The 25,997-nt window shown below is 42.2% G+C and overlaps 3 protein-coding genes across 4 annotated transcripts; 2 read left to right on the forward strand and 1 right to left on the reverse strand.

Annotated features, from left to right (window-relative positions):
- Nucleotides 1–1,065: 1,065 nt before the first annotated feature.
- On the reverse strand, nt 1,066–13,669 carry LOC148595162 (V-type proton ATPase subunit S1-like protein). Of its 2 annotated transcripts, XM_088522099.1 has the most exons (7): nt 13,292–13,669; nt 7,436–7,476; nt 6,752–6,813; nt 4,746–4,987; nt 4,124–4,174; nt 3,010–3,253; nt 1,066–1,695 (listed from the first exon to the last, which is right to left on the reverse strand). In XM_088522099.1, the coding sequence occupies exons 1-7, from the start codon at nt 13,384–13,386 to the stop codon at nt 1,393–1,395; spliced, it is 1,038 nt and encodes a 345-aa protein (XP_088378225.1). In that variant the 5' UTR covers nt 13,387–13,669; the 3' UTR covers nt 1,066–1,392. The 2 variants fall into 2 exon arrangements, with proteins under 2 accessions (XP_088378225.1, XP_088378226.1); XM_088522100.1 differs by lacking the exon at nt 6,752–6,813.
- Nucleotides 13,670–18,086: 4,417 nt separating this feature from the next.
- LOC104566762 (small ribosomal subunit protein uS12) lies at nt 18,087–19,910 on the forward strand. The gene is made up of 4 exons (XM_088522112.1): nt 18,087–18,223; nt 18,314–18,547; nt 19,270–19,390; nt 19,724–19,910. Exons 1-4 carry the CDS (start codon nt 18,087–18,089, stop codon nt 19,868–19,870), a joined length of 639 nt encoding a protein of 212 aa, XP_088378238.1. The 3' UTR covers nt 19,871–19,910.
- A 1,292-nt stretch (nt 19,911–21,202) lies between these two features.
- Nucleotides 21,203–22,993, forward strand: LOC104566423 (uncharacterized). The gene is made up of 5 exons (XM_088522113.1): nt 21,203–21,348; nt 21,499–21,721; nt 21,870–22,108; nt 22,302–22,422; nt 22,798–22,993. Exons 1-5 carry the CDS (start codon nt 21,203–21,205, stop codon nt 22,942–22,944), a joined length of 876 nt encoding a protein of 291 aa, XP_088378239.1. The 3' UTR covers nt 22,945–22,993.
- The last annotated feature ends 3,004 nt before the right edge of the window (nt 22,994–25,997 follow it).

Here is a 25,997-nt window from a genome sequence, read left to right on the forward strand (position 1 = left end):
TAGCCTTTACAAGTCCCCAGAAGTTTGTCTTTTACAGCTGATGATTTGTTCAAAGACGCTCTTTCCTTCTGAAGTGCTTTCCTGTAGGAACTAACTGCTTCAGACTCCACTGCTAGTTCGAGTGCCACCTGGGCTAATAAGTAGGAGTTTTGGACATCTTTCACAGTGTTTCAAGATCAGTGCAGCACAGTTTACAAAACAAACAAACAAACAACAACAACAAAAAAAAACTAAATAGTTAGTTAGCTCTTTTATCTAGAATAAGAACGGCAGTTGGTTACAAAGTTTAGTTTTGCAGAAGATCTGCTGAAATGCTGGAGTTAGTATTACTTGTGATGTAAATGCAATATGCTTAGCACATGACTGCCTTCTTCCTTGCCAGAAGCCAGGACTAAATTACAGGCTAATTCAGAATTCCCAAACTCTGAGAAACTCCCACATTCTAAGAAAGGAAAGGATTACTGGGAAGGCAGTATCTTAAATGACCAGAAGAAGAAGTGAAAATTATATCTTAGCCTCCCTTCACTGCTCAGGAGCTTCTACTACTTTGTGTTCATGTATTTTCAATTACAGCACTGGATACCTCTCCTCAAGTCAAATTTCAAGGGGAGACCAATAGGATTTGATAGAAAAGAAGCTAACCTAGAATTACAGGGTATAATGCTCATAATCCTCCTTTTGGCACACAGTTGAGCCGGGAAGTTAAGGGTAAGCCTTTGACCAGATGTCTGCTCTTCTCCCACCAGCTCCTTACAGTAAAGCCTCCAGTTCAGGCAGTGAAAAGTATCAAGAGGCTGCTGCAAGAGTCCTCACTATTTCACCTATGCAGTGGACGAATACATACACAATGGCTCTGCAGAGTCTAAACAAGAAAGAGTTGAGAAGGACAAAGTGAAGAGCAAGTGATTGGGAATGACTGAATTAAATAAAAGGAAGATTTACACTGAAAAAGGAATGGATGTTATTTTGCCAGGATACTCTAGTACAGTCAATGAATCAAACACAAAGGAAGGAAGAAACCAGGAAGAAGGAAGAAACCAGGAAGGGTATTTATATATATATATATTTTAATCTTTATTTAGCTTCAAAGGTTCCATTACTTATTTTTCATTTCAGGACTTGGTGAGCTGGCTGTAAAGATACGCATTCTGGTTTTGTACTACAGAAATAAACTCCCACCACATGAATTCTCTCACTCCACAAGGATTATTTTGTCTTTTCCCATTTTCCAAAGCATCTTTCAGATGGTTATCAATAAATAACAGCCAGGAGCTGGCTAAACAGTCTGTTACCTATTTTTCTGTTGATCAGTTGGTGAAAAATCCGCACAAACTAAAGAGAACAGTGCCAGCAGAAAAATACCACTTTTTTCATTGAGACAGATGTATACTGCTAAATATAGATTTTACAGAATTGTTGGTTTCTAAGTTCATAGGATTCATTTCCACTGCTTCTCAGAGGCTCTTTTTCATCCCCCATGTCATTGTCTTTCATTTGTACAAAATAGGCAGGAGAAGCTTTGCATTCGTAATGCCTGTCAAGAGATTTCAAGTGGATCAACATATGAAGAGCATAGGCAAGAACCAGAAGCAGAATCAGTGACATAACCAAACCCATAAGTATTGCTGGAGAGAAAAAGGATGCACAGTCTTTCGCATAGGCAAAATGTCCTTCTTCAATGTTAAAACCTTGAATCTATAAAGAAAACAGAGGGGCGCAAGTTAAATAAAATCTTTACTGTCCTCATTGCAAACTCCTCCATGAATTGGCTACCAAAGCCTGTAAGACAGCCTAACCTAATGTCTTCATATTGCAAAACTGTATCTAGTAGTGCTGGCTGAAGTTAACAATCAGAGTTTATCCAGGTCAGTCTTGTAGAAACAGCCAGTTATTCTAATCCCCTTAGCTCGGGGCCAAAAGGATTTGCAGTTTTATTTTAAACAAAATCTTCTGTGATCACTTTTGATAGCCCCGTCACATGTAATTGTAAATGTTGTGCCTTTCTAGTTTATAGAGCATTTCCAGCATCATTTGTTGAGAATCTGCAGATTCTGTTTCAAATTGTGCAAACTGAAACATATTCTAACAGGACGTTTACAAAGTCTGTATGCAGGGAACTGGACTGTCTGCTTCACCAAAACAGGTCCCTGGGTGGTTTACCTTATGGTGAGAAAGTGCAGATCAACTTTCCATCTATACCCATTTTTCAGCTCTTCACTACCTCAAGACCTACTTCCCTGCATTTATTTACTTATATATTTTTTTCTCCTTGTCCCTCATTAAAAATATTTTTTTTCTGAACACGTTTTGGCTGTTGTTTTTCTTGCCCCTTGAAAAGGGTCAATAACTTGGAGGCCAGTAAATCAAAAAGCTTCTTCATCACCTGCGGAACGTTCAGCTCTCGGCTGTGAAGCAGAGACATTCTGAATGCCCTGCAGTGAAAGAGAGTTAGGGCACACAGTCCAGTGCCACAGAGCTATTGAGATGGGATCCATCCACTCATTTAGGTATCTAAAGTGAGACATCCTAGTCCAGTCCTCTTAGGCATCTCTGAAATAACATTGATCTTATCATAAAGTTAGGACTTTAGGAGAATGAGCCAGGGAAATTATCCACTAGCTTTAGAGGCAGACCTAGGTAACTATAAATAGGGCACAAGGTTAAAATTCCTAGACATCAAAACTCAGATGAATCACATGCTCAGTGACTGATGCTGCTACTGATGCTAGTTTTAAGAGCCCTGGTCAGAATGTAATTCAGAAAGGGACATTCACATCCCACACTGAATGGAAACCCAATCAAGAGACCATAGAAAAAGCATATAGCTTTTCATCCCCTTTGCCAAGGGTGCAACAATTAAAAGCTTATTTTCTACTCAATTTCTATTCTGCATTTCATGAAGATCCTATAAGCTGTAAGTGGAGGATCCTAACCTGTTCTTGGCACAAAGTGCCAAACTTTCCATCAGTCTATCTAATGTATCTATTTGGTTCAATTCCTTGCCATTACCTGGAAATCAATAAAAGTGACTTCCCAGAGCTTTGAAACATCGTTTGCGGAGCTGGGTATCAGGAGTGCATCATATCTCTGCAAGCTGCTCACACGGTCACAGTGGTAGGAGTAACTCGACGGTGCATATATTCTGGTTGCATTGAACGTGGCTTGTACAGAGTGGTTGTAAAGAAGTTGCAGTCTGTGTAAACTGAACCAATTCTGAACAGACAGCTGGTAATAACTGGTTGTTAATAAGAATCTGAAAATATTGTATGGGAAGAAAGATTAATTAAAAACAGGTCTAGCTAAGAGCTGGAACTGCTAAATTCACACGTTGAACAATCTTAAAAGACTCATTGAAATTATCAAAGATGTGCTCATTTAAATTACTGAAAACTCTCGCATTTTTTCCCCCTTTAAGAGAGTCTGGAAAGCGCTTTGGAGTTCTCTGCCATTCCCCCCACAGCGAGGGGGCCACAGGAATTGTTACTACTGTGAATGTCAAGCAGTGGAGCTGCACTGTGAGGACACTACTGGCCTGCGGCTGCCCAGACACCTGGCTACAGAGCAGAAAAGGTTTTTTTCTTTTCTCCTAAATGGCTGCGGAAAATATATATGCAATGCTGGCATTGCACTTGCATAAAGATATGGATTTTTTTTTCAAAATTCAGCTTGTACATGTATTACACAAATTTGAAACATATACATGTAGTATTACTTGACAATCAACGCTTTTTCCTTGCATCACTGAGAAGCAAATGAAGTAGGTCGCAGCCTGATGCCTCAGCAGCCCACACCATCAGTTCTTTCAGCAGAATTCCTGAACAAAAATGTAGTAAATTAGCAAGATTTAGTGAAATCCTCAAGCAGGAGGAAATTAACAGAGATAACCTGATCCTTTCTCATGAGTAAGACACTCAGAGAAAAAGAAATGCCTTAAAACAAAATAAGTAGTCAAAAAGCCCTGTTAAATGCAAGTCTTTTCTGTGGCTTAATTCTATAACCAACAATTTTATCAAACTATTTTTGCACACACAAAGTATCTTGAATTAAATTTCACAGGCAACTGCACAACAATGCATCGAAAGATCAACATATGATTACCTAATAACTTATCATATAAACTTACCTAATAACAAGTCCCTTTAGATTGTCAATGTCACCAAACTTCAGAGAAAGCCTAAGTGAAAGAGAAAATGATGTAGAACTGGATAAAAACTTGAGAAATAATAAGAGAAAAAACAGCACAGAAGATTAAGCACAGTTATACATAAGCCTTTTCCTCAGTATACCTTTGAAATCTGTAGAAAAAAAATAAAAGGATTAAATCTTACTCCATCAAAATTGAACAGTTTAGGTGTTAATTTGAATAAGGCCCAGACTGTACAGTAGAGAACTGCACACTTAACTTGCCACACAAACTTAAATCCTGCTGTTTCTGACACCTGTTGATAAGTGTAATCAGGTGTAATACACGTGCATCACTTAAGCTGTAATAAATATATTAATTGTGAAGCTGTTACACACAGCTTACGTACAATCACTAGGGACATCTGAAATTTTCTAAAGTGCAAAGCCGTGGCACGTTGCTCGTCTCCATTCATACTGCACCATCTTGGTACTGTCTCTGAAACCAAGCTCGCCTCTGGCGTGTGGGTGCTCCAAGCCACATACTACAAGGGTTGCTCCTCCAGGAGCTATTTATTGACCTCACGGACTAGTTTCACTAGCAGAGTAGGATGAGACCTTACATTGCGCTGTCTTCACTGCAGTTAGAATCTCCAACATCCACAGTTGCATGGACACCAAACGTCTTCTCTGTCAAATCCAGCTGAGTGTGGTTTTTAAATTTAATCATGATCCTCTTGGCCCAGAAGAGAATGCAGGGGATGCCATTAACGGTGACATTGAGAGGGCTGTAGTGGCTGTGAGCGAGCGGCCTCCTAGCTTCTCTTTCCAACTGTTCTTTCCTGCTCAAGTTGTAGCTGACCGCCTGATTGACCACATAAAAGAGCATATCAGTATTTAGCTTGTATCTGATCAAAATAAATGAGGTCAGCACTTAGAGAGCACTTGCTGAGCCAAGTCTCAGCTGGACTGGTTGTGACTAAGGAATCAGAGAAGTCTCTGACCAACTCTTTCTTTTCAAGGTGGGAACCATACAGGCTTCTAACTCTAGTACAACTTGCCAGAGAGCCAAAATAAGAATTATTGGTTCTCTTGGTGTAGTATCACTAGCATATATCACATTCTTAACATGTCCCCCTCATATCCCAGCACACTGTGGAGTAATTCATATAGAAATTAAAAAAAAAAAAAAAAGAAGAAGAAAGAAAATAACAAGATACTCACCCCAGGAGGAGACTCACTAGCGCAGTTCTAAGCATGACAGCAATACACTAAAAAGGACGAAGCTGGGGCCAAGGATACAGTCTACTATGCTGAAAGCACATCAGACTGCTGTCCAGGTGAAAGAAATGTACCTACTTATGGGCATTTTGGCCACAGATGGCTTTAAAAACAGATGTCTACTGAAAAGGCTTCTGTAAAGGCTTCTGTATGGATCTATGAATTTATAAATTAATGGAATCTCTAACTTTATAAAACCATTAATTTAGAAATTTAAAATCTGGTTACTGAGGGTTTCATGTCCTCTATAGAAATCAGGAAAAAAAATAACCCTTCCCAGTCAAATTTCACAGCTAAACAAGTCTGATTTGCATTGCCAGCAATGTAACTTGAGACAATGAGCTAGAGCTCAGGAAGGACTTGAAAATTTAATCCTCATTTTCATATTTCAAGCTAAGATTTCCTGACACCACAGTCTCTTTTCCATTTTCAGACATGTCAAATCTGAGGATGCTAATGCATGTAATGGCTGCATGGCTGCCTTGCATGTAATATGAGAGAGCAAGTTCAAATCATGCACGCACAAGAGAAGTATTCTGTATTTCAGTCATAAACACCATCTTATCAGGCTGCAGCAAGGATGTAGTTAAGCTCCAAAGCTTTGTCTTAGCTTAAAGAAAGATTTTTTTTTTTGCTGTTAAGATTAGCAAATCAAGTCTTCCAGCTCAGACCCTGAAAGACCCCTCTGATACTTGACCTTACAGATGGCACAAGCCTGATTTAAGAATTAAAATTACTCAGTACTTGCAGCAACAACCAAGGTTAAGACAACAGTCAGAGAATTTAACACAACAGCTATCAAGCAATAGCATTACAAATGCCTTTGGGAGAAATTAAAAGCCAATTTTCTTCATAAGTACAGGAGACAACAAAATCATCATATTATTTACATTAGATTGCATCTTTTACATGGTGCTTAATGGGAAATCTTCCAGCCATCAGTTTTTTTAACAAAACATACAGGCTGGATGGAGAAAAAGGTCCCACTGAATTTAGCAACCAGCAGTTTTGCTTCAGCAATTCTGTTTGTACCAAGCACATAAAAGACATAAATAGACTGGTCACTGCAGTCAGATGTGATTGTGCTGAATATGGACATCATGATTTGGTCCTTTCAGAATGACCCTGTGCCCAAACTCATTGACAGTCACCACCAGCTACTGCACCCAAAGTGTTACCCCATTGCTCAGAAGAATAGATGTACTGTGCTACAGGTATCATGATCACACCACCATGGCCTAGACTCCACTGGCTCTTTCTTTTATGTAAATAATATGTCATTTAAGGCAACAATGTAAGTTAAAAGATCTCAAAACACTATGGAAAGTAATTACATATCCTGTGTTACCTGTGTAATTGCTACTTGATTTATGTTAAATTTTGGCTTCACACCACCGTTAAGACGTCGACCTGCAGAAGAAAGTGTGTCATAAGTCTACAAAGAAAACAACTGACCATTTATAAAAGCATAGTCCTGCATATCTTGAGGCCTTTACGTGTGAGAACTCCAGGACTCCAAAATTAAACGGTTCAGCCTACACATTTATTTATTCCTATGCATTTATTTATTTATTTATTTATCCCACACACACTTAAGACGCTGCATTTTTCTTCATACGGGCAACTTTTCAGAAGGGGTCTGTAGGGAATCTCATGACAAAAGCCTCTGTCTATGGGCAGTGATTTCTTTGCCTGCATCCGACAAAGATGTGAATCTGTGACAAATAAGATAAAAGCTCTCACTGGCTGCCAGGAATGCAAAGTTTCACAGGTGCCAGACTACTTCACAAACACTTCCCCAGCTCCAATGAGTGAATACTGCTTTATTTCACATTCTCACCCAAATCTCAGAGGCAGTAAAGGACTATTTTAGCCACAAAAATCTTTTAAAGAGTACTCATTAAAGATACAGTTTAATAAAACTTCTGACAGAAGCAACACAAATGACAATGGAAGCAACATCTGGGAATGAAGATTTTACAGATGAACTAAGAGACCCTGTATCCAGGCATTCAGCTCACTAAAGCCTTACCATTTCTTTGCAGAAGATCTTGATCTGAAAATGCATGTGAACTAGAAGAGAGGAGGAAAATATTTATTGCATGATATCTGGATTTAAAATCTGAATAATCTCACCAAATTTATGAAGAGCTCCTGGTGGTAAAGTTTCATTCAGCAGAACGACCCTTGGCTGGTTAAGGCCACATGAGGAGCACAGAATAACCCTAAAGCCAGAGCACTTTTAGTACCACTGGTCCCTGAGGTGGGCCAGGCCCCTCAGCCATTCCTTACAGTACTTGCTGAAGGCTTCATACCCTTCTTGTCCCTTCCATAATCACTAGCAGATTGCACTTGCCTACAGAGACTATGAGCAGCAGCAGCGATGCTAACACAGACCTTCAGGATGTTTTATATATTGGGAGCTGGTCTGGTTCCAGTCCACAGCCACCTGCACAGCCCTTCCTACCGCTCTCCATACCAGGGCAACTAACTCAAAATTTATAGCTCGCTATAGTGGATTTATTTGCTGATCTGAGGAAAAACCCCCACTTCCCAAGCCTACTGCCAGTGTTCCTCAGTAGGTGATAAAACTGGTCAAGGCATCTCCTGCACCCAGAGATCAGGATCTTTTTTCAAGGACTTTCCATCCACTACCCTACTTCTTTCCGCCCAGTACAAAGACTAATATATTGTAAGGACTAGGAATGCAAGCAGCATTGTGAGTTATTTGAACTTAGGCTCAAGCCTTAGTTTCTCCTGGCAAACGGCTGGGTAAACCTCCTCTCTAAAGAGATCCCCTCGTGGGCATCTGTGAGACCCGCTAGGACTTACTGCGGGAGCTACCCCAACTTAACTGTCACTGTAGTACCCCTAATGGTGTTATCAAGGCAGAAGAGCTAATGCAACTGAAGGAGAAACAGCAGCCTTAAAGCCTTCCTGCTGGCCCGTCAGTGCAGCTCAGGCAGTCAGGGAATCTGATCACACTGAACCTGGCTCATCTAAAAATCAATAAAATGTTACTGACTTCAGCAAGGCCCAGATCTCACATGTAATGTCTTGTCTATATTCACAGCTCTAGGGGGCAGAAGGCTCGTCCTTCTGAATCTGTGTCTGTCCAGCAAAATTTTCTTTTTACGGGCACACTGTGCACTAGTGAGAATAGATCTATTGTGTCTCCTTGCCAAATCCTCAAACCCAGAAGGCAAAACAGAAAGTGGACTCTCCATTTCAGCTCGTCACTTTGTCCCTAAACACCAGGCCTGCAGAACAGCTTTCCTCTAGACTATCAGGCAGGCTATTCAGTCCCTTCAGCAACTGAAGCCACTCTCCAGAGAAACTGTAACAAATGCAAAAGGCTGCTAAGCTCTGCTGCTCCACTGCAGTGACTTTAATCAGAGCTGAAAGAACCTTACAAAGATTTTATGTATTAAAAGGCATAAAACACAACACTGTTTAAAGTCAGCTGGGCAGTTTCAGTTAAATACATTGAGCACAACTCAGTGAAAAGTTCACATCAAGAGTAAGCAGTTCAGAGATCGGTAAAAATAGCTCATACTTTGATAGATAAGTAAAAGACTGGACAACTACCTTATGATTCCCTGAACAACCTATTCATGACCTTTTTTCTATCTTAAAAAAAAAAAAAAAAAAAAAAAAAGGTGCTTCACAAGGAAGGAGCAGATGGTTTTGCTAACCCTCAAGGACAGAGGGAACTTCGAAACCACACTAGGATGTCACTTAGCTGATACACTGGGCATGTTTCTTGCCTGTTCTTACTTAAGGCTATTGCAACCTGAGTCCATGTCTGAGTAACTTCAGGTAACCCAGCAGGTTTCAACTTTTTCAAGAGTTCAGTCCAAGGAAAACTAACTTCTGTCATAAGGAAGTGGCCACCATGACACGCAACTGAAGTGAATCACACTCACTTTTAATGCTCAGGAATACTTTTTCTAAGATCACTTCATGATTTGACCACATAGAATTTTCCCTTTCTAGTCTACTTTTATTACACATTGGGCTTTAAGGTCAGAAGAGGCAACACAGTTCACTGGGAATTTTTTTTCATGATGATGGGAGGGGGTGGCCTCTGCCCAGCAGTGGCACCAACAGAGCAAGAGGAAACGGCCGCAAACTGAAACACCAAAAGTTCCGCAGGAACTTAAGGAAAAACATATTAGCAGTGAGGGTGACGGAGCATGGGAACAGGCTGCCGAGAGAGGCTGTGGAGTCTCCATCTCTGGAGATCTCCAAGGGCTGTCTGGACACAGCCCTGTGCCACGTGCTCTGGGTGACCCTGTGTATGCAGGGGTTGGACTAGATGATCCCTGGAGGTCCTGTCCAACCTTAAGGATTCTATGATTCTATGATATCTATAAATATGTGGCACAGGAAGAGATATTAATGCAAATTAATTAAGAATATTAATGCTACATTTAACTATAGTAGTCAAAAGCTCATGGGCCATTATTCCAGTATGGAAATTTTCATGCTGTGGTGGACTGAACTATTGGGATGACAGTTCAATGTAAAATTGCATAATCTAGTTCATTCCCTCACTAAAGGTCTGCAAAGCTTTGTATTGTTCTGAGAAAGGGAGGGGTTGGTTTTATTTTCCTGAGAATCAATTAAAAAGTCATTATTTAGTTTCCTACCTGGGAAAGGCAGAGTCAGCTCCATGGGGTTACACCCGCAATACAGTGGTGATAACCATCCATTTGACCTCAGGCCAGAGGCGTGTGACAATAGAGTTTACAGCACACACAAAACCCCAAGAAACACAGAGCCACGCTCCTCCTGAAGAAACGTTACATTTCCTCCCTGAGCATGCAGATACTCAAATATACATGAATGTGCGTCGCTAATGAAATATTCATGCTTTCATGAGGAATGCAGTGGAGAGTGACCTAGGAACCATCACGAGGTAGCACAATGTGACAACTACTCTCAACCACAAGATAGTCTTCCTATGCACATGAGAGGCAGGTAGAGGCAGGCAAGTGAAATAACTCTGCTGAGGTATTCCTGTTTATCTTCTCTTAGCACAAGTCTGCAGGCTGCCTAGAAGTCTAATGAGTTATCTGTAGCCCTGATTTAGCAGCAGCGCCGGCTACAACCTCCTCACCTCATGCATACTGGGCAACTCTCTGTGCAGGAGAGTCATCACTGCAGGATGTGCAGTATTTGCTTTTCCTTAGCCTGACCAAGCTGCCATGGCACAGCCAGTGTACGAGTGACAGCAGGGAACAATCACCTCAGTTCTTCTGAGCAAGCACAAGTTCACGTTGATTTTATCAGGTCAGTCAGCTGCCTTTGACATGCAGAACCCTGGGGTGTCAGAAATGTATGTTATCCATGACAGAAATGTCGTAGCCTTCAATAATCATCATGCTGTCAAATCAGTAGCTTTTCTAAACAAAACAGAATTTACAGGTGATCCCTGGCAGCTAGAACCTATTACCCTTCAGGTTATGCAAAACCTGAAGCCAGTTTTGCATATCAAAGTATGAAAAAAAAGTAATAAGGCATTAAAAATATTAATGCACTTTTGTGTAGTACTTATTATAAGACACAGGAAATTAACACTTAATTATAAGACACAGGAAAACAGGTATCAACAGAGATTTCTTCTCCACTTACCAGCAAAGGTGCTAGAATTGCAAATCACTTTTAGCATACTGAAGGGTACAGTGGACTTTTAATTTTAAAATAACTTTTTCAGCCATTCTACCCTATAATTTCAACTTCAGTAGTACACGTAGCATATATTTTGATGACTAACAGCATTTCCTTACCAGTTTTTAAATGGCTTGCCCAGATACATCCAGTTGTGTTTTTCTGTGTTGAATTTACCATTCTAAATATGTCAGGAATCCAAATGAAATTGGCTTAGCCCTAATACAAAGCACTGGGTTGACTAATCACTATGTAAAACCCAATTAAATAAGATTATAAGTATAAAGAAGTGTAAATTCCTTCTTACCAGATAACGTTATCCATCTCTATAAGATAATGAAGTCTGGCTTATTTATCCAAAAAAGTTAATACAGACTCCAGCTCTTGAAGATTTTTATGTGAGCAGCCCTTGGCCCCTCAAGTGAACTGAGTGAATAAATCCAGCACTCAAGAATGACAGAGGTGGTCACAGATAGTTCTCACACTATCTCACACTAAGTGGTTCAAAGGCAGCCATGTTCATACTACCTTTCATTCTTCATACTGCTGCTCCAACAGACTACGTCAGATGGAAAAATTTACAGTAGTACTTGGATTGCTCCAGAATTATCACTGTATTACTAACATCATCCAGCTGCAAGCTACCTCTCTGGCTGCTAAAATAATTTCAATATTTTATGAAGTATTTCATTGGAAAATATCACATGAACCTTCAAATGCATTAAAAGCAATGTTATGGCTAAAAGACATACCTGCTGAGCGCTGGGTAGCAAAGGACTCATGAAGTCCTGGTGACACTGGTCGTAAATCACTGAAGCTATTTTGGTTATGAAAGTATGAGCCCAAAAGACTAGAATTAGGGCAAAATCTATCTCTCTAAGAATTCCATCTCCTCCCCCTAAGATGTTATTTTAAAATGTATCAACACAAATTATATCATTATGAAATATATGAAGTCCATGTTTCTTTACAGATCTTGCATTTTAATTATTCTGTGTCACGTTTGGGCAGCCTCACCTGTGATGAAACATACTGAGCCAGATTTACATAGTTATTTTATCATGTATTGACTACTGGCATTCGGTCTAGACCTTCAACTCAGGCGAAACTGCCACTACCTTTAACAGACTGTGTCTGCTAAGAACCGGATCAGATCTAACAAAACACTCAAGCTTTCTTTTTCGAAATAAAGAAGAAAGTGGTCTCAGAGAACCTCTGGCAGCTTGATATTGAATAGATATGATCTTGTCCCCACTGAATCCAAAGGCAAAAAAAAAAAATCCATTCAAATCACTGGCATCAGGATCACATTTTCATTTGTGATCATAAAGATCATCTGAATGCTCCCCTCATTTCTTTCTCTCAAATTTTGATCTAGTTGTAGAAATGTGCAGTTACAAATAGGCACTAACAAATCTGAAAACCATCAGAGAAGAACAAGAAATAAGTTATTTAAATGAAAACATACTGCATTATTTATCAGTGACTAACAAATCTCTGAATAGTAGATTAACCAAATCATCGCATCTTTCCTGTCATAAATGCACAGATTCTATTACCAGCTGTGATCTTCATCAACATATTTGATCCATGTGTTATTAGTGACTTTGAGGCATGATTCAACAATGCAATGTGGGCTATTTTTGCTTTTCTAATGCTTAGCTTTAGAAAGTCCTTTCCCTTGCTATGATTTGGGCTACCAATTAAATTATGTTAAAGAAAGAAATAGCACTATAAACAATGATCAATCAAATCTCTAGTAATGTCTGCATTTTAATATTTTTATGATGCTGAACCCACGCTTCAAATATTCACTTTACAGAGCAGAACATTTTAGCACCTACATTTTTTGCACTAGTTCTCACACCCTCACAATTATCTATTTATAACTTTTTTTACACAGAGCAAGAACAATTAGTGTGAGAATCATTTAAAATGTAATGAAATATGAGACACATCCCAGAAAACACTCCCTTTCAACCTCTTTTGTCTCACATATAAAATAATTTTCAAATCACATTTTAATGCAATATAGGCTTCAAAATAATTCATTTCTGTATTAGTTCCATGTGCTTTAAACCTGAAAAGAAAATTGAAAGTATGTCTAAGATGTGATCGAATCTGTTTCCACCCAACACAACCGACTGAACTACAACATTTAAACATGTACTCAACTTAACCAACACAGTTCGCTGCAATGCACTGAGGTACTGACCTGTCATCCACTATTGCAAACATTTGCTCCACAGACACCGACAATCCCACATATAAATAAAGGAGTAAGAATCTAACTGCAGTGTTTCTTTCCATGGAGAAGAGAGTCAGCCCCTCCACACCAAGCACATCTGCTCTTCTGTCTAGCAGGGAGCTGGGCGTCTGCCTCTCCCCGGCTGCGTGACAGACAGTGGATCCCACCAACCAGAGGCCACGTTTGCCCCTTCAGCACTTCACAGGATGCTCACAGAAGAAATTCTTCATACGCTTAGATCTGTACTGACTGTGCGCACCTCCCGCTGTCACATCCCTGCTTCCTTGGGGATGAAAGATTACAGGGTTTGAGGAAATAGTATCAGGATGTGAGTTGTCTGTTAAGTAAGAAAACAAAACAACAAAATAAAAAAACAGATAGTCTCTCAAAGCTCCAAAACCACAGTGGAGCTATGCTGAAAAATCACTTACTTATACTTAAAAAATCTAACCTTAAAAGAACAGAAAGGTTTTGTTTCAAAGCACATCTGAAATATTCCCTTACGGAGGATAACCTCAGAATTATATGCATTTTAAAGAAGCCTCCTAACACCTTCAAAGTATTAAACACATTTCACAGGTGTGAAAGTAGGCACAGTAATCTTAGAAGTAAAATATTGAAAAGCAATTTCTTTTTTTCAGAGCTGATTCAGTTTGTGCGTGCCTGACTTTATGCTCAATTGCTTTTATACTTGGCTTTAAGGACAACAGGTTGTTAAATGCCCTGTGAATTACATCACCTTGGTGCTCAGACTGCTGTCACAGTGACATAAGGACCCATACACATCCCTATGAATGTATCAGGCTGGTCCCAGGAACTGGGTGGCAGGAATGGGTACCTCTTCTATTTACTTGTTATCCTATTCAGCCTTCTCAAAATATACACCACCTCTGCCTTACTCTGTAACAGCCTCTCTGCCCAGAAATTCAAACTGTACACTCAACTGAAACCTCCAAAACCATAAAGCCCGCCTTGACTCAATATTTCACATCATTTCTTACCTAGAACCATAGAATAGAATGATACCTACCTGTCCTTGCTACTTTTTCAGGTTACTTCCCTTCTCCCTAGCTGACCCCAAATGATCCTTCCAAGTCCCGTCTCACTTTTTTTTCTGTTCCTGAACTCACCTTTTTGTTTTTCTTTCAATTTCCACTCCCTTTGCCCCAGAATTCTTTGCCTTCCTTTTCTTCTCTGAATTAACACTTTATTTTATCTTGCAAACTGCTTCTACACTTTGAAGTTTCCTCTACATTTTTAAGTTTTCTTTTTCTTACCTCATTTTTTCTCATTTTTTATCTAAGGGATCATGTAATAAACAGCAAAATTAAAGCAAAATCCAGTTCAGTTGCCCAGGTCTCACTCTTTTCCCATGTAGCAAATGACTAATTTCACCACAAAGAAACTGGATCCTCCTTTCCGCTGCTCTCCACAGTCCTCAAGGAAGGATGTGTTTTGCCTGTGCAACAACATGGACGGCAGACTAAAGCAAGCTGAACCTATGGTTGAAAGGAAGCTCAGCTGAAACTTACATCCATATTGTGCCCTTCTCCACACAGGAGATCATCACAAACTGCTCTTCTGAAAAACTGTGTGTACACACATATACCCTCACCTATGTACATACACATCCCAGACACACACACCACTTTCTTGCTTGTCAGCAAAAAATGTCCAAATACCTGCAGATGTGACCACATAAGCAAGTTCTACTTCACCGACTAAGAGCTCTTGCCTATGGCATTCCAGATATGAGATTAAGATAGGGGCTTTTGCATTGTAGCTATTAAAAAGGATTTGCCATCTTAATTTCCCTTTGTGTGATACAGAGAGTATGCACTAATCTTAAAATCTCTCAGCAGCTTGTCTTCAATATACTGCCTCTATCCAATTTAGGGAGGACTCTAGATACTTATGTGACAATCCTCGCTTGAAAAATGAGATAGGGGAGTGCAGTGGTACACAAGTACTGGCTGAATATAATCTCTAACATTTCTGTGAAGCACAAGAAATTATGATGCTAAATTTAGAATTATTACATCAGTAAAGAGACATGGCTAAGGTAAGAATTTTAGACAATCCTGACGGGAGGCAGAAAGGCCACACACCTTTCTGAAATTTTAAAGCCACCAGGTCACTAACATGTTAACATTTCAGTACTCCTGAGCCCTAGCATATGTTAATTTGGTCAAAAATCTACCAGGACAAATCATTGAAAATATGACTTCTTCAGTCATGATACATTACTGTTATGTTTGCCAATAGTAATACATTGATCAGTAGCCACAATCTAAAATCCTGACAGAGACAATGAGCATGAAGAAAAAGCCTTTCCCTGACTCTTGACACTTGCTGATAGCATTAGGCATTTGAGGTAGTTAAAAACGTTCTTTTTATGACCTTCGGGAATGAACAGACTTGTGTGATTATCTAAAGAAAAATGATAGGCACTGAAAGAAGTTATCGCAAATTCTTCTTTCTTTTAAATAATGTCAAAATGACCATTTCCACAACACTGATGAGTTTATAAAGAAAACTTAATGGACAGAGCCTACATGCTGTCACCTTAAAATTACATGACAAGATGTAATCTGAGGAGCTCTTAAGTTTCAGCAGACCAATCACCACTTACATTTGCCTGTCTTACACTGAAATGAAACAGGGTAGCAAAATCTGGTCATTTGTTTACTGTGCTTCTATACATATATATATGTTTATATAACACATATACAGTGGACAAAGCGTGAGAAGAGTTTGGGATCATTGGCAAAGCCAAATACTGTGCTTTACAATACACACAGACACATTCTACTCACATATATAGTCTATGAACTTCCTGAAGGACACAGTCCACAGGTGTTTAACAATTTTGTTTACACCTTACAAGATCAACTATGGTAGGTTGAAAATGTTTAATATTTCAAATAAGATTAAACATCATTTTTTTTTCATTTTCTTCTCCCAATCTAACAGTAAGTTTTCACAAGTGATCGCTCTTCACACACAACTTATATCTTGTGATAACAAAGCAGCTACTACTTGTTGGGGTTTTTTTGGTTGCTTGTTCTTTGTTTTTATATCTTATTTTCCTAAAGATAGGGATAATTCAAACATTTCTACTGCAAGGCATACCACAACTGAGAAGGAGACAGCAGGAGGTTTCATTGTGTGTTGGGTTTAAAACCTTAGGGTTGTTTGGGGTTTTTTTGTTGTTGTTGTTTTGGGTGTTTTTTTGTTTGTTTGTTTTTTAATCTTGCACAAAGGTAGTTAAGCAGACAGCAATTATCAGTGGTATACGGACTTACAGTTTTGTGAGGTTTGTGAAGCAAAAGCTCACAGAGCCTGACAGGTTAGGCGATCAGCATGCCTGGCTTCTCGCACATTCCCAAACGTGTCCCTTCAGTCCAGCAAACCCTCTGTCAAACAAAATTATTACATAAATGTTAATGGAGACCTAGAGCTGACAGCTGCTCTGCCTGATGCTGCAATGATTATACACACACTGAGTTTGCATGCAACGAATGAAACTGCAGACATAATTTTAAACATAGATAATTTGTCTCTTTGGCTAGCATCTCCTCAGGCAGACACTGGCATGATTTATTTTCAACATTGTTTACCACTGCCTTCAGATGACACATCAGGTCACTGTGAACTGAGCAGCTTACGAAATGACGTGAACACACCTCAACCAAAGTAGATGGCAACCGCTGGGCTAGGTATAAACACTTACTTACATCACTACTTTTAAACTTCAAGACACTCAGTGTTCATCTGGTTTAGGTATAAGTACAGTGAACTTATTCCTGAAATACAATGCAAACATGGAAAGAAAGTGAGACTTAATATACCGCAAAAGTCTATCTCTGTTCTAGCAAAAACCCTCTCTGGGCAATTAATGTGCCCACAGACCTCTCAACTTTCATTTCCATCATGCAGTCTGGGATATTATAGACATTAATCTTGTAATGAAACTCCTATAAAGCATAAGGCTACTGATCCTTGGCCTACTTTTAGAGGAAAGAAAATAAATAAATAAATAACCTCTTTCTATTTTACCACTGCAAAGGTCCCAATGCTGGGGCTTTGCCACTCCCTCAGAAAATTTAACAGGGGCAGTCATCATTTCATACCCCTCAGTTACCTGAGAAAAGCATGTGCCATTAAAGTGGCAATTCACAATCTTAGGTATGAGCCAACACAACCACATTACCAATGCTCTTTTTCCACTTTTTTTTCTCCTGTCAGCTGGAAGAGGAATTTAAGGACACATGGACTAGATTTTACACATTACCAGATAGGGTATGCTATATAGCAATTGTTAGAAAATACTGGCAGTTTGAAACGGGTAACGAGAGACAGCAGTGACAAGAAATACCCCTTCCCCTCAGCTATTATAGAAGGGCACTTGCTCGAACACGAGCACGGCACTGCACGCAGGGGCACTTCCCTTCTCTCAGGAGCAGAGGAAAGGGAAGGAGGCAGCCGTGGCTGCGAATAAACCCGCCATGGCGACTGCTCTCGCAAGACGGGCACCCACGGCACCACCGCCCCTAGGCGGCCTTCCCCCGCGGCGGTTAGAGTGACCGTTGGGAAAGGAGGGCCGCCTCGCGGCGCTGACGCCACCACCTCACAGGAGGAGCGGACGGGAAGGAAGCGGCGCGAGGCACCCTGGGATCTGTAGTCCCCCCGGCGGCCTGGGGGACCCTGGCGGCGCCGCGGTGCATTGTGGGCGCTCCCTGCGTGGCGCGGCGGGAGCGCCATGGGTGAGTGCCCGGTGCGAGCGCGGCCCCCGGGAGCGGGAGGCCGTGCGGGGGGCGGGGGCGCCATGGGTGAGTGCCCGGTGCCGAGCGCGGCCCCCGGGAGCGGGCGGCCGTGCGGGGGGCGGGGGCGCCATGGGTGAGTGCCCGGTGCGAGCGCGGCCCCCGGGAGCGGGCGGCCGTGCGGGGGGCGGAGGCGGGGGCGCCATGGGTGAGTGCCCGGTGCGAGCGCGGCCCCCGGGAGCGGGCGGGCCGCGCGGCGGGCGGCGCGGCGGCCTCACGGGCGCGGCGCGTGTGTTGCAGGCAAGTGCCGCGGGCTGCGCACGGCGCGCAAGCTGCGCAGCCACCGCCGCGACCAGAAGTGGCACGACAAGCAGTACAAGAAGGCGCACCTGGGCACGGCGCTCAAGGCCAACCCCTTCGGCGGCGCCTCGCACGCCAAGGGCATCGTCCTCGAGAAGGTGTAAGTGCGGCCCGGGCCCGCGTGGTGCCGCCGCTCGAACGTTGTCGGGGAGATCGCAGCGCGGGGTTTGAGATGAACTGCGGGATGCTGGAGTGGGGTGGTGGACTTACCTCCTACCTCCTAAGCCAACTGGGACATTTTAAATGTAGAAGGGGTTATGTACCAGCACTGGAGTTCTCCAGAGGGGGAAGAAAAAGTTTTTATGCAGCTGCCACTGGATGGGTGAGAGCCTCCCCGCAGAATTATTATTTATTTCTCTGCTAAGCATCTACTCTAGATAGTGCCAGAAATCCAAAGCCAAAGGATGGTTCTGGTTTCCATCCTCTACCTTTTTATTGCAACTGTGACTGGAGGTTGAGGCAACCAGTGTGGGAGGACGACATCTGCAGAGTAATAAACTGCCTGGGGAGACTCATGGCACCAAGACCTGCTGGCAGGGAACCCTCCCTGCCAAGGGGCCCCTACTGCAGGCCCTTGGAAAATAGCCCGAGATTTTTGACTACCAAGCTGTAGCCAGGAGTTGTTTGGGAGAATTTGGAGAGTTGTTTGGGAGAATTTCAGTGGGTAGAGGGCAAAAGCAGGCTAGGAACCATTCTGATATTCAGCATTAAAGAGAGTGGCGCTTCTGTTTTACTGCTATGTCAAATGAACCTCTCCAAGTTTCTTACTGATCTGTGAATTAGTATATTAATGATTTTAAAGCAATTCATTTTTAATTTCAGTGGTGTGGAAGCTAAGCAGCCCAATTCTGCCATCAGGAAGTGTGTCAGAGTCCAGCTGATCAAGAATGGCAAAAAAATAACAGCTTTTGTTCCCAATGATGGTTGCCTGAACTTCATTGAGGTGAGCAGCTTGCATCTAAAATCAGCACTCTTAACTGCTCCAGTGTAAGCATGCTCAGTAGTTACGTTTTGGGCGCTATGCATTCCGGGAGAGGGAGGAGTTGTACTCCAATGAAAGCTGCTTTCCTGCTTAGCAAGGTGGACTGTGAAATTACTGAGCTGGAATTCTCAAGCTTGAGACTTCTTCAGCAAATGCCTTGGTTGGTTACGCTACATTGTACATGGGCATGTAAACTTACAAAAGCAGCTTTTGAATTTAGCCCTAAACTTGAGCTTGAATTAAATATGACTTTTATATATATATATATATAACCTGATTACTGCTTAATTCTAGGAAAATGATGAAGTTCTGGTGGCTGGTTTTGGTCGCAAGGGTCACGCTGTGGGCGATATCCCTGGAGTTCGCTTCAAGGTTGTCAAAGTAGCCAATGTTTCTCTATTAGCCTTATACAAAGGCAAGAAAGAAAGGCCAAGATCGTAAATTCCTTTGTGGCAGCTAATAACTAATAAATTCTTTTTTTCATTTAATAAATATGTATGTGGTTTTCTATGTCATAAGTAAATGGTTTATATATACAAATACATACCCTGCCCAGTATTAAACATGGGGTGATGTGTTTGAGTGAACATTTTTTTCCTGGGATGACTCTAAAGCTGAGCAGCAACTTGGTTTTGGAGCAGACAACAATAACATGTTTTGAAGTATATGGTCAAAAGAAAAAAAAAATCTCATGCCAGAATTTTCACAAAATCCTATATAAGTCTAAAAATCAAAACAAGAAATAGCAAAATCTACAGTATCATCTCTATATTCTTGGAAGATCTTAACACATTAGTAAATATATTTTTCCTTTGCACCCAAAAGTTATAGTCCGTTTCAATACATCTATTTTACTAATTCATCCATTTCCTTCCCAGTCAAACTTTACATATTAAAAGTTTCTTATGTTCTTAAAATTGTAAAGCAAGTAGTTTAGTAATTTCCACATCCTTAAAATTACCTAACTGGTATTGCATTTGCTAAACATACTTGCTTATAGTAATATTATGTTATCTCCTGAAAATGTTCCTCGGCTTTCTAGTTCTATTTGGTTTGGGTTTTGTTTTTATTATTATTATTATTATTGACTTGATTATTTACTCTGTCCAGATTGCAGGGCTGTTCCTCTTCTTATATTCAAAACCACCCCAAGTATGTATTTTCTATTTAAGCTGTAAACATACATTGTGTTAAAAAAAGATACATTTAGATAATTATTGCCCCTTCACAGTAATTCCAAAAAAGGAAATGAATGTTCATGACTTTTTCTTTTAGGAGTGGATTCCCTGCTAAAGCAGCTGTGTCTGCTCAGTTGGCATCTGCAGATTGCTGAAGTTTGGCAGAATTGACTTAAAGTAGCTTTCAAAATTAACAAATGGTTGTTTCTGTTCCAGAGTTTTACTCTGGTATAAATTCAATTAAAAAAAAAAGGAGGAATATAAGCATTTAAGTCAAAATGTGCAGGAAGAGAGCCCTGGCTCAGCGACCATTTAAATTCCTTGGGTATCTTGCTGGTTCATGCTAAATAAACCATTCTTGGAGAGGGCTGCTCATGTTGCGAACACCTTGACATATGTCTGCTGCGCAAATGTGCTGAGGAGGTGGAACTCAACACGCATTTCCTCGCCTGCTTCATTAGGTGACCTCTAAGAGCATTAAGGCAGAAAGAAGGGGCAGCTCCTGGTGAGGCCATTTCGTTCCCCACAGGAGCGCTGCTGCCGTGCCCGTGTAACCAACACAGCACACCAAACGTGCGTCTCTTTTCCCGCCGTTATGGGTACAAAGCTTCCTCTCTCAGGAGCATCTGCATCTAAAAGCACGGCCAGCCCCGGGCTGAGAGCGCCGCAGCCCTCCCGTTTCTCTTCGCCCTGTAAAACGTTGCAGGCGCCCGCGAGGGGCGCGCGGGGAGCCTGGCGCAGGTAACGGCTCCTTCACACCGGCCTTTCCCGCGTCCCCGGGCGCGGTCCCCGGCGCTGCGTGCGACTAGAGGAGCCCGCACGCCGCCCCGCCACGTCCGCGCTAAGGAACGTTGAAAACAATATAATAATAACTAAAGACTAACGAAGAAGTAGAGAGGAGTCGGCACCTACTTGGAGGCTGCGCGCGGGGAACGCGTCGCCGCGGTTAACGGCCGCCGCCAACGGCTGCGCGCGGTGCGGCGGCCCCGCCTCCCGCTGCGGCTGCCCGCGCCGCTGCCGGCGCGAGTTTCCAGTCGGGCGCGGCGGGGCAGCCCGTGGGGTCCTGGCGGCGCGGCTAGGCGGCGCGGCGCGCCGAGGCCCCCTCTCTTTCCGCGTAGGCAGCTGAGAGGCAGCATGGGTGAGCGCGGCCTGCGCGCGGGCCGGCCCGGGAGCGGGAGCGGGGTCGGGAGCGGGAGCGGGGTCGGGAGCGGGGTTGGGGTCGGGAGCGGGGTTGGGGTCGGGAGCGGGGTTGGGGTCGGGAGCGGGGGGCAGGCGCCCTCCCGGCCCCCGGGAGCGGGCGGGCCGCGCGGCGGCCTCACGGGCGCGGCGCGTGTGTTGCAGGCAAGTGCCGCGGGCTGCGCACGGCGCGCAAGCTGCGCAGCCACCGCCGCGACCAGAAGTGGCACGACAAGCAGTACAAGAAGGCGCACCTGGGCACGGCGCTCAAGGCCAACCCCTTCGGCGGCGCCTCGCACGCCAAGGGCATCGTCCTCGAGAAGGTGTAAGTGCGGCCCGGGCCCGCGTGGTGCCGCGGCGGAGCCTCGGGTGGGCGGCCGGCCGGTAATGTGGGGGGTTGTGCTACAGGTGCAGCTCGGGAGCCAGTGTAAAGTAATACAGGAACTCGTGGCTCGTGGTTATGTGCTAATTATTCCCGTGGATTTCTGCTAATGTATTTTCCCATGCTTGCATTTTAGTGGAGTGGAAGCTAAGCAGCCCAATTCTGCCATCAGGAAGTGTGTCAGAGTCCAGCTGATCAAGAATGGCAAAAAAATAACAGCTTTTGTGCCCAATGATGGTTGCCTGAATTTCATTGAGGTGAATAGTTTTCAAGAAACAGCCTTTACAAAGTTGTACTCAGAATTGATGGAATTAGGCAAGATGAGGTTTTGAATTGTGTGTATCTTAATTCTGCATCTGCAAAAGCAGATGGAAAAATGTCAGGAATTTTTGTACTTCTCGCTGGCTAACTAAGCCACTCTCAGCAGCTTTACTGCAAATTGAATCACACTCATCTTCGAAGGGGATAATGTCCCATAACTTAGGTGTATCAATCAACAGCCTTCACTTTGCTGTCCTTCCACCCTTTTCTTGGGAAGTCTGTGGTGTGGCTCAGATTTAATGCAAGTTAATACAGAAGGGTGCACAAACCCAGTGTGTGCAGCTCTCTAACTGATCTGTCTTTTATTCTAGGAAAATGATGAAGTTCTGGTGGCTGGTTTTGGTCGGAAAGGTCATGCTGTGGGTGACATTCCTGGAGTCCGTTTCAAGGTTGTCAAAGTAGCCAATGTTTCTCTGTTGGCCTTGTACAAGGGCAAGAAGGAGAGACCAAGATCATGAACTGAAATTGAGCTGCCAAGAATATCAATAAAATTTTTGATTGGAAAAACTCCTGTGTGTGCTTTGTAAGGTGGCTTCTGAGAGGATGTTTTTTTGCTTGTTAGTTTTTTAACAAAAACCTTATTTTTGTCTCTTACACCAAGATTTTAAACACTTCAGGGAGGATATTCTTAGCATTAGTCCAGCATCTGTAGAGGAAATATAAGTGCTTAACATTTAAAAAATATGCAATTTCTGTGAGAAGCAGCAAGACCAGATCAGTCTCCATCAGAAAATACTTACTGTGGGTCATTTATTTTAAAGAGAGGCAATGAATTCCACCTTTGTAAAATATCACTGAATTCTACAAAGAAAGTTGAGTTGATATTTCTGGAGTAGAGGGCATTTGTACTACTTTAGACACCAAGTAGTGCCTTTTGTGCTTAATTCCTTTAGAGAACTATGGGGTTTTTGTTGTTTTGTTTTTAAACCTGAGATACTACATGTTGCTTCCTGGTCTGTTTGGCGGTTGAGTGTAGATACTGCTTGAGAAATACCTGTATTACCTCCAAGTAGTACTACATATTTTGGAACTTGATTGCAGACTTCTAGAACAAACAGGCACCTGGCTAGTGTAGTTGGAATTTTAGCTTGTCATCTTACTAGTCACAAAACTTTGTACAGGAACAGAAATGAGTCTCTTTATGCTAGGTTAGCCTGTGCTGCCAAAACCTGGTATTTCTGTGGGACTATTTAATTCACGAGGCATCAAAACATCCTTTCAAGCAGCAAAGGTGGAAGGAGAGAAATTACACTTACCTTTGAAGAACAGCCTGGTCACTGGCAACGTTGAGACCAGACTAGCCTGTATTCATGGTATTCAAATGATAATAGCAATTCTAGTTTCTAGTGTTAAGACCCGCAACACGTGACACAAGCTGTCAGGTTTAGGGCTCAAAGGGATTATTAAACTATCTCATCTCCTGCCCTACTCAGCATGTGGACCCTTACCCGGTTGCTTTCATATGAGGTGTAAATTAAAACTAGCTTGACTTAAATCTTCCTGATGGGAAGATACCCATTTCTTTTCATTCATTCCCGATGTTACTTGTCACCACTTAACTGTTGTGTTAGTGATTTTAATGCATCTTTGGTTTTGAGTAAGGCTTCTTGTCTTTATCTTTGCTAGACAGAAAATGTTTTGCAAACAGAACCTTTGTGTGTATGGTTTAAGAGATCTCTGTGCTGTAATCAAACACTTGAAAAATGGAAGTTTTTCATCAAGATTCACCTTTTTTTAATCTTGAATATTAATTCAAGATTCTCTATTCACTTTTTCAGCATCAATCTAAAATATGGATGCTGGATATAGCATAATACAGAATAATAATTTGGCCTCAACAACAAAGAGGCCAAATTCTCCCTCCCTTAGCCTTCACATTGCTGTCAGGTCCTTCATTCTGCAGATGATCCTTTTACCTAAATTTGGCCACTGAAAACACATTTTGCACAAGGCCTCCGCAGCGGAGGGCTGGGTTCTTTGTTTTATATTCGAGCTATTTTGTGCAATGAAATGCTCAAAATATTTATTTGGATGAAGTTAGAGTGTAAACAATTCTCACATTATAATCAAGATTCATCTGTGTGTTCATCTGAGAGGCTCTGCTCCAAATAGTATTCAACTAATTTATATGAAAACAGAATAAATTCAAGAACAGATTGAGAATCTTTACCACTGAATATTTTGTAGTTTAGTCATCGTGGAGTCTGCGCAATCTGCCTTTAAATCCTTGCTTCAAATTAGGCACAAACTTGTGTTTCCCATATCCTTGTAACTGCTGTCAAAATGAATGTGAATTTGGTTGCGATTCCTCTTTGACTTCAATGGGGAACACTGGAAAAGATTCTGCTGGTGGTTCCCGAATTAAGACTCCCTCACAAGCAACTTGACTTTAATACCCCTTTATCTTCCCGGGTAAGACCCTACCTCAGTGCCTCCGTAGTGAGGTGCATGCTGCTTCCGACAGCCTTTCCCATCAGTGTGCTTATTCTTAGGCATCCGAGAGGAAGCCCGTCAAGCCGTTTCTCTGCATTCCTTAGGGCAGGTTTCCAACCGGTGGACGCAGTTTGAAGATTTCTGCCGGCTTTGTGCTCTGCACTGCCCTCCCAAAGCCAAACAATAGGGCAGAGGGGTGGCAGAGTTTCTCTCTGAACCAAGTTTTGCAATTAGGTTTTGTGTTGGGAGCAAAAGAGGAAAGCAAAAATAAAGAAGGTAGGTGCATTTGGTGCCCCTTTTGGGCAGAAAGTAAGAAAAAGAGACAATGTGGTCTTGGGGTAAAGAAAAAAGGGACTGAGATAGCAAGAGCAAGAGAAGAAGAGTGTTGAAGAAGCAGCAGAATTTCTGCTTTTGCAACACAGCTGGAAGCAGGGAAGAAACAACATGATCTGAGGCATGGTTTACAAGAGGAGCTAATATGAAGAGGCCTCTTGAACCTCTGCCAGATTTGGATATAGTTGAAATCCAAGTGCATGTGCAATTCAGACAACTAGCACATTGGAGCACAGGTCAAGAGGAGAGGTTCGACAGATGACACCAGCAGCTATCGTCTCCCTTGCTCCCAGAGCACCCAGTATCACTAGTCCCAACCCTCCTGCTTTCTTATACAGTAGAGGGTTAACTGATGGTACTTCCTTTCATGTGTGTTCTGGATGTTTTCTCTTTTCATCCAAGATGTTATGCAGACAGATCTTGAGAACCTTCCAGATCCCAGTATTTCTGACAGTTTCAGTGACTCTAAGCTGCTGTTTAAGCGCAGTGAGTTCAACCGTGCTGTTGAGCATCCCAAACTCCCAGGTCTGTCCTTAGGCTACTGTGGCTGTGTCTGAAGCATATGTGAAACACGAAACAATCTCATAGGCTGCAGTAGAGATGCACACATATTCCTCTACAAAGTGTCTGGACTCTAGCTCTAATCTAGGAGAAGGAGGACGCAAGCAGACAGCCAGGTTTGAATGAATTGGCTGCCAACAGTACAGCTGTATTTATGAATAATTTTAATCAAATCAGGTGTAGA

This window comes from Tinamus guttatus, unplaced genomic scaffold, assembly GCF_059628265.1.
Source record: "Tinamus guttatus ecotype Peru unplaced genomic scaffold, ASM5962826v1 Tinamus_guttatus_pri_ptg000149l, whole genome shotgun sequence".
NCBI classification, from domain to species: Eukaryota; Metazoa; Chordata; class Aves; order Tinamiformes; family Tinamidae; genus Tinamus; species Tinamus guttatus.